Raw genomic sequence first — 8,448 nt, 5'->3', positions numbered from 1 at the left:
TCAATAGGTTTGAAAAAAAGCTTTTAACTGAGATTCCCATTGATTTTAGAGAAGTTAGTTTAATGTGACAACTTAATAATTCCATATCATTCACGGCCATCCCAAAGTGTATAATATCAAGAATTAACTTCACCATACAAATATTATTTTTATTAATAATCAAGAAACAGAAAAATGGTTTGAAAGAGATTTATATATGCATGAACAATACAAAGACTAGGGACACTTGGGTGTTCCTCTCTTAGTTTGCCAATTATTGTAGCAAGGACATTCTTCCTTGTTACCATATGTTCCAGATGGAACACATAAACATTTTGCACAACAAATATTGCAATAGGTTAGACATGCCTTCTTGTACATAGTTGCTGAACAACGATAATGACATGCACCAACACATTCTGAAGAAAAAAAAATATTTGAATTTGAATAACATTAATAAAACTAAATAGCTTTTTAAAAAGAAAATTAAAATAAATATTAGTTAGAATTATTACGTTCAGAACGAAGAGATCCTTCTCCACCAGCCTATAAAAAATCAAGAAAATAAACATGTGTTAGTACTTAATAATTTAAGGGGAAAACAAATAATACATATGCAATTCTTGAGCTTATTTGAAGCCATTGGCATTCATTTTAATAAACTCAAAGACTCAGAATATAGGTAGAGATATAATCACTTACATAGGCATCTTGGATCACTGAAGTGAAAATAATCATGAGAAGTAATAATAGATAAGAATAAGTTGTTCCAATAATTAAGTGTAACCAACCATTCCTATTACTATGCATATGAATTGGTATAGTTTAATTATTCATTGCTTAATACTAGGAATCAACAATAGGGTTCCCTTAAGATTAGGAATTAGTTATACACTCAAGTATCACTTGTATCTATAAATACTCAACATTTATGGCTGGAAGAGAATATAAAAGAATCATTCTCTTTATGGTATTCAGAGCGTAAAGCTTAAAAGCAATTTTTTTTCCGATCCTTGTTATGCCTTCTGAACCGACGCCCACTATGTCATCACCAGCCGACAAACTGATTGTCTTGAATGCTGGTTCTCAACTCTCCATTAAACTTGATGGAGACAATTATCCTTCCTGGAGAATTCAATTCATGGCTCTTTTAACAGGCTATGATCTTCTAGGTTATATTGATGGAACTACACCTTGTCCATCAAAACAGCTCACAAACGATACCACCGCTGTCAATCCAGACTTCACGAATTGGGTTCGACAAGATCAACTCATTCTACATGGTATTGTATCTTCGGTGGCTGCAACAGTGGTCACACACTTAGGAACTGTCAAAAGTTCCAATCAAGCATGGGAGATCCTTAAAACCATGTACGCGGGCCGCTCAAGAGTGCGGATTATTGCGCTAAAACAACGAATTTCCAATTTCAAAAAAGGAAACCAATCGATGGCTACATATCTACAAGGGATAAAGGCAATTTTGGATGAACTCTCAATCATTGATCATCCCCTTGATGAAACTGATCTTGTTATTCACACTCTCAATGGTTTGAGTGCTGAGTATCGTGAAATTTCCGCTGCACTTAGAAGCAGAGAAAGTCCTGTTGCATTTGCTGAACTTCATGAAAAACTGATGGATTTTGAAACAATTCATCATCAAGCTGATCCACTTGCAGTTGACAATGTGATTGCCACTGCCAATGCAGCCACAAGAACAAAAAAATATCACCACAAAAACAACAACAACCGCAGCCCTTCACCAACTTTGCGGAATGGCGAAAATAAGGTGGTCTGTCAGTTTTGTGACAAGGCTGGTCACACTGCTAAGGTTTGCTACAGAATTAAGGGATTTCCTAAACGAAACGGCCCTAAACCAACAGCGAACTTTGCTCAGAATCAGACTGCAACACAACATGGTAACTGGGTCATGGATACAGAAGCATCTCATCATATTGCTCAGGACCTACAACAACTTACCTTAACAAATTCCTATCCTGGAGCAGATCGGGTGATTGTTGGTGATGGAACAGGTTTTGAAATTACTCACACTGGTAACTCTGTTATTAATACTTCTGTCAAACCTCTTCATCTTAAACAAGTCTTATGTGTTCCTAAAATTCAATCCAACCTTTTGTCTGTTTCCAAGTTATGTCAATCTAATAGTTGTTCTGTTGAATTTTTTGCAAACCATTTTGTGATCAAGGACTTGACCTCGGGTCAACCACTGCTTCAAGGACCACTTAAACAAGATCTTTATCATCTATCCAATGCATTTAGTTCATCCAGTCCACCGCAAGCATTGCATACAAGCATTCATTCTACATCTACATGGCATCATAAATTAGGACATCCTTCTTTCAAAATAATAAAGCATCTGACTGACAGTCATCATCTACCAATAAAGCTTCCGGCCTCACATGAGTGTACTTCCTATCACTGTGCAAAAAGCCACAAGCTTCCTTTTTCAAATCATCATCTCACAAGCAGCAAACCTTTGGAACTTTTGTACTCTGATGTTTGGGGCCCAACTCCTGTTAGATCAGTAGATAGTTTTTTATATTATTTAATCATTGTTGATCATTTTTCCAAATATGTCTGGTTGTACCCCATGAAACATAAGTCAGATGTCTTCTCTATTTTTGTTCAATTCAAGTCCATTGTTGAAAAATCCTTTAATTTTCCGATTGTTTCCCTTTTCACTGATAACGGTGGAGAATTTATCAAATTAAAATCTTTTCTTGCCAATAATGGCATTTCTCATTTAACTTCACCTCCCCACACACCTGAGGTAAATGGCACAGCAGAGAGGAGACACAGACATGTTGTTGAAACGGGTCGTGCTCTTTTGCATCATGCTAATTTACCTTCCCAACTATGGTCATTTGCTTTCACCACTGCTGTGTATCTTATTAACAGGATGCCTAAACCAATCATTAATATGATCTCTCCCTTTGAAATATTATTTAAAAGCAAACCAGCTTATCATACACTTCATTCATTTGCCTATTTGTGCTTTCCTTGGCTAAAACCATATATGCAAAATAAGCTCCAACCCAGGTCTAAACCTTGCATCTTCCTAGGCTATTCAACGTCTCAGCATGCATATTTTTGTCTTGAACCTTTGTCAAATAGGATATATGTATCTAGACATGTCCACTTTGTGGAAAACTCATTCCCCTATCAATCCCTAATTAATTCGTCATCTACTTGTCCTCCAATTCCATCACATGACTCTTTGGTACACAGTATTATTCATGTTACCCAAGATCAAAATTCAGCTCAGGAACCAAACCAGTCCCTAGCACATGAGTCATCCACACCTGAGCCATCAGTCCCGGTATCGAGTCCCACAACAGATCTGGTATCAAGTCCTCCACCAGTCTCTGAGTCAATGCAACCTATCGAGTCGTCTGTAATAACAGAGATACCAGTGACTAGTGATAACCTAACAAGCTCTACCACCAACACTGCATCTGATCCGGTTCCAACTTCAACGACAAATAATCCTGTTCAACGTGCTCCTATTGTAACAAGGTCACAAAATAATATATTCAAACCCAAGAAACTATTTATTGCCTCTAAACATGACTTGCAGGAAAATCTTGAGCCATCTACTATTACTCAAGCACTTAAAATACCACATTGGAGAGATGCTTGTTCGGCTGAATTTAATGCACTCATGAATAATGGTACTTGGACCTTGGTTCCCCGTCAGGCTCATACTAATTCAGTTGGCTGTAAATGGTTGTTTCGCATCAAAAGAAATCCTGATGGAAGTGTGGCACGATATAAAGCAAGGTTGGTTGCAAAAGGATTCACTCAAACACCTGGTCTTGATTTTAAGGAAACATTCGCACCGGTTGTGAAACTTCAAACTCTTAAAGTGGTTCTCACTTTAGCACTTGCTCAAGGGTGGTCCTTACACCAAATGGGTGTTAATAATGCCTTTTTGCAGGGAAAATTGACTGAAGATGTCTACATGCAACAGCCACCCGGATTTATTCATTATGAATTTCCTCAACATGTATGCAAACTCAAGAAGGCTATCTATGGTTTACGACAAACACCTCGAGCATGGCATGATTCTCTCAAGGCCTTTGTTCTTTCTATTGGGTTTCAAACAAGCCTAAGTGATTCCTCCTTTTTTATTTCCAATAAACATGGTGTACAAGCTTTCTTATTAGTATATGTTGATGACTTACTTTTGACGGGCAGTGATACTACCTTTTTAACTCACTTCATGACAGAATTTTCCAACAAGTTTTCGCTCAAACAACTTGGTTTCCCTCATTATTTTCTTGGCATTGAAATGATCCCAACCAAGGAGGGTATGTTATTATCTCAACATGGTTATATTCGAGAACTCTTGGATAAGTTCAATATGGCTGGAGCAAAGACCGTCAACACACCATTATGTATGACTACTCCTCTCAAACTAAATGATGGATCAGCCGCTGCCGACTTAAAGCTATTCCGTAGTATCATTGGTGCATTGCAATACGTTACTTTGACAAGGCCAGATTTGTCCTTTGCAATTAATAAATTGTCACAATTCATGCATCAACCAACACAATTGCGTCTCCAGCAGCTCAAGCGAGTATTACGGTATCTAAAACATACTATAAATCTTGCTTTGTGGCTAGAAAAACCACTTCATATTAAACTACAAACCTTCACTGATGCTGATTGGGGAGGTAATTACGATGACAAAACATCTACTTCAGCTTACATAATTTACTTTGGAGGAAATCATGTTTCATGGTTATCAAAAAGACAGAGAACAGTTGCAAGATCTTCCACAGAAGCCGAATACCGATCTGCTGCCAATACTACAACTGAGATCATGTGGTTTCTCAATCTATTGAGTGAACTTGGAGTACCATCTCAAGTACCTACTCTTTTTTGTGACAATATTGGCACAACCTACTTATGCTCCAATCCAGTTTTTCACTCTCGAATGAAACACATTGCTCTAAATTATCATTTCGTGCGACAAATGGTTCAACTTGGAAATATACGAGTCTCTCATATCTCTACAAAGGACCAACCGACAGATATTCTAACAAAGCCTATGCATCGAACCAGATTTTCATTTCTCAGAAACAAAATTTGTGTCATTGATGGTGACCCAATTTTGAGGGGGCATAATAATAGATAAGAATAAGTTGTTCCAATAATTAAGTGTAACCAACCATTCCTATTACTATGCATATGAGTTGGTATAGTTTGAATTATTTTTTGCTTAATACTAGGAATCAACAATAGGGTTCCCTTAAGATTAGAAATTAGTTATACACTCAAGTATCACTTGTATCTATAAATACTCAGCATTTATGGTTGGAAAAGAATATAAAAGAATCATTCTCTTTAAGAAGAAATGAACAAATAAATTTAGCCATTGTAGTTTGTTTTGCCTTTCCCTCCTTGTTCTTGTACATAGCCTCTAGTTGAGGCAGAGTTATATAGAGGCAGATGATAACAAAATACATTGAATAGGATTTTTAACTTTTTGATATCGTAAATGCACGAATTAAATAAAAACATAAAAAATTCAAAAATATAATATATAAAATGATATGATTTTTTTATTAAAAAAAACTTGTTTACTCTTCAATAAAATTTTCACAAAATAAACTAAAATTTTGACTTTTGAATACCGTATTCATTACTTTTTTTCAATGGTATTGTCTACCCTGTCAATTTTCAAATTATATGCATTTATTATTTTCATGTTTTAAAATTTTTTAATTTATCTATTAAATATTATAATTTATAATAGACTATAAATAAATAATTTAAAATTATCTTCTTCATATAAAAGTATTTATATTTCTTAACATTTGTCTGAACGTTTCAAAGTAACAAAAAATAAATAAAGAGACTTATCACTGTTATGTGATTTTTTCCTCAACTTTTTAGGTTCTACTATATATTTATAATAAATGAGAATATATTGTTTAATATCTGATTCCATTTGAATTATAGCATTTAAAATTTGTAATTAATTTTAAAAAATTATTTATTTAAAACAATAGTTTGTGATAGTATTGAGATAGCACAGGAAAAAAAATAGCACAAAGAAATAAAACCAATAAAATAACGTCTTGAAATTTGTAATTAATTTTAAAAAATTATTTATTTAAAACAATAGTTTGTGATAGTATTGAGATAGCATAGGAAAAAAATAGCACAAAGAAATAAAATCAATAAAACCAACAATAACAACAACAATAGCAACAATAAAAACAACAACAACAGGAACAATAGCAACAACAACAATAGCAACCAGAACAACAACAACAACCACCATAACAACAACAAAAGCAACAACAACAACAGAAGTAGCAACAACAACAACAATAGCAACAACAACAACAGGAACAACAACAACAACTGTGACAAACCAACAACAACAACAACCATAACAACAACAACAACAATAACAACATCAATAACAACAACAATAACAACAACAACAATGACAACAATAAGAACAACAACAACAACAACAACAACAATAGCAAATATAACAACGACAACAACAACAACATCAACAAAAACAACAACAATAACAAAAATAGCAACAACAACAACAACAAAAATAGCAACAACAATAACAACAACAATAATAATCAGAACTGCAACAGCAACAACAATAACAACAACAACAATAATCAGAACTGCAACAGCAACAACAATAACAACAAAAACAAAAACAACAACAAACTTAATAATGACTATAAAGACAACAAAAACAAAAATAACAACAAACTTAATAATGACTATAAAGACAACAATAATGACAACATCAATAATAATAACAACAACAACAACAACATCAATGATAGTAACGACAACAATAACAACATAAACAATAAAAATAACAGTAACAACATTAATAACAACTACAACAACAAAAACAAAAACAAAAACAACAAAATAGTAACAAAAACCATAACAACAGCAACAATAACAACAATAGCAATAACAAAAACAACAACAACAAAAACAATAACAACAACAACAACAATAACAACAACAAAAACAACAAAACCAACAAGGATGGGTAATGGGTTGACCGTCGTGCTTTCTCGTTTTAGGCACCACTCACTTGTAAGTCCTAGAAGTAGTAATTTCTTAGGGTAAAATACATTCTCCATTTTGATTATAAAGAAAATGCATTATAATGTTTGGTCTGTCAATCTTGTGTTTTGTTTTTGCGCAACAACAAATGACGATAAATGCAAGTCAATGAATTTATAAAGTGGTCAATCTTCACTTTTCCAACATTTGATTCTCAACCATCTAAACTTAAGAGATAAGTCTTGAATCTTCATGGATTACCTATAAACTTAGATAGGTCAAGTATTCATAAAAGAATTGTCATTTCTATAACATCTCCCACTTAAATGAGAATAATCTCCACATGTAAGAGACCTGTATAGCCATTTAAAAGAAACTCTGTTTTTTCACATGTTACTATCATCAATTCTTTGTTTCTTCAATTGAGTTTCCTTATAGATCATATTAAAAGCGGCGACTAAGGTGCTTGTTCCCCAAAATGGACAAGAAACTAATGAGTTTATTTTTGGTCAATCATGCTCATTTACAAATTGCTCCTTTCATTGAATTATCCATCCATCATTTTACTCCTAATGCATTTCCTTATTAACAGCCATAAAATCACATTATACATCAGTTGCATTATACTGCTCCATGTCCCACAATAATTATCGTATTTGACAATTTCACACAACTAGTTAGTTTTGGAATCAGCTGAAATTTTTGCATTTGATGAACAGCACTTAGTTTATGAATACTCAAGCCATTTAATGTGAAAGTGGTATGAGGTTTATTGCTATTGTGTATCCAACATGTCATGATACCATGTTTTTGTGTTTTATGTTGTCTGATATATTTAAGGATGTTTGGTTGTTAAGGAGAACAAATGAAACTTTAGCTACTTACTAACATTTAATTTAATTGGAAACATGGTTTTAAACAGGTCACGGTTACGCTATAAACATTTTATATTTCATGAAAATGGGACTGAAATTGTGGTGTGCATATTGGTCTATATTATTTTGGATTTTGATAGATCCGCTTCTTCAAATCCATTATGTAATATAACATGTGAAGAGAACAGGTTAGGTTTTGCACACAAACAAAAAACTATATAATTTGAGTTTGAGACTTTTGAAAAAAAAAACGGTCATGATGATCTCAATATGAAACTTTAGTTTTTTTCTATTATTCCCCCATGAAGGAAAGCCAAATAAAATAGTAATAAGCTGGTGGCATAGGGAACAAACCAATTGAGTGAAAATGAAGAATCAAATTTGCCTAGTAACTTGTGTTACTTGTTGCATCTGGTTTATCAGTTTTGAATATTGTATCTTTGTCACATTATATGTCTATGTAATTATTGTATCTTGAACGCTAAGGTTTAGTCTATAAGCCACTTTTTGG

General features: G+C 33.6%; 1 protein-coding gene across 1 annotated transcript; it reads right to left on the bottom strand.

Moving 5' to 3' along the window:
• Window positions 1-216: 216 nt before the first annotated feature.
• Window positions 217-3,130, bottom strand: LOC127121394 (gibberellin-regulated protein 12-like). Its single transcript, XM_051051885.1, has 4 exons — window positions 3,106-3,130; window positions 682-722; window positions 495-525; window positions 217-398 (listed from the first exon to the last, which is right to left on the bottom strand). The coding sequence occupies exons 1-4, from the start codon at window positions 3,128-3,130 to the stop codon at window positions 217-219; spliced, it is 279 nt and encodes a 92-aa protein (XP_050907842.1).
• Between the last annotated feature and the right edge of the window lie 5,318 nt (window positions 3,131-8,448).

The sequence above is a fragment of the Lathyrus oleraceus genome, chromosome 2 (genome assembly GCF_024323335.1).
Source record: "Lathyrus oleraceus cultivar Zhongwan6 chromosome 2, CAAS_Psat_ZW6_1.0, whole genome shotgun sequence".
NCBI lineage: Eukaryota > Viridiplantae > Streptophyta > Magnoliopsida > Fabales > Fabaceae > Lathyrus > Lathyrus oleraceus.
This window is presented reverse-complemented; position numbering and strand designations above follow the sequence as displayed.

What these genes read in the sequence shown, in the direction of transcription:
- LOC127121394 (XM_051051885.1), bottom strand. Translation starts at nt 3,130, where the DNA reads ATGTCTAGATACATATATCCTATTT. An exon ending in TAGATACATATATCCTATTT is followed by an intron (nt 723 to 3,105) that starts GACAAAGGTTCA and finishes ATCTATTATTAC; the next exon opens with TTCTCATGATTATTTTCACT. An exon ending in CAGTGATCCAAGATGCCTAT is followed by an intron (nt 526 to 681) that starts GTAAGTGATTAT and finishes GATTTTTTATAG; the next exon opens with GCTGGTGGAGAAGGATCTCT.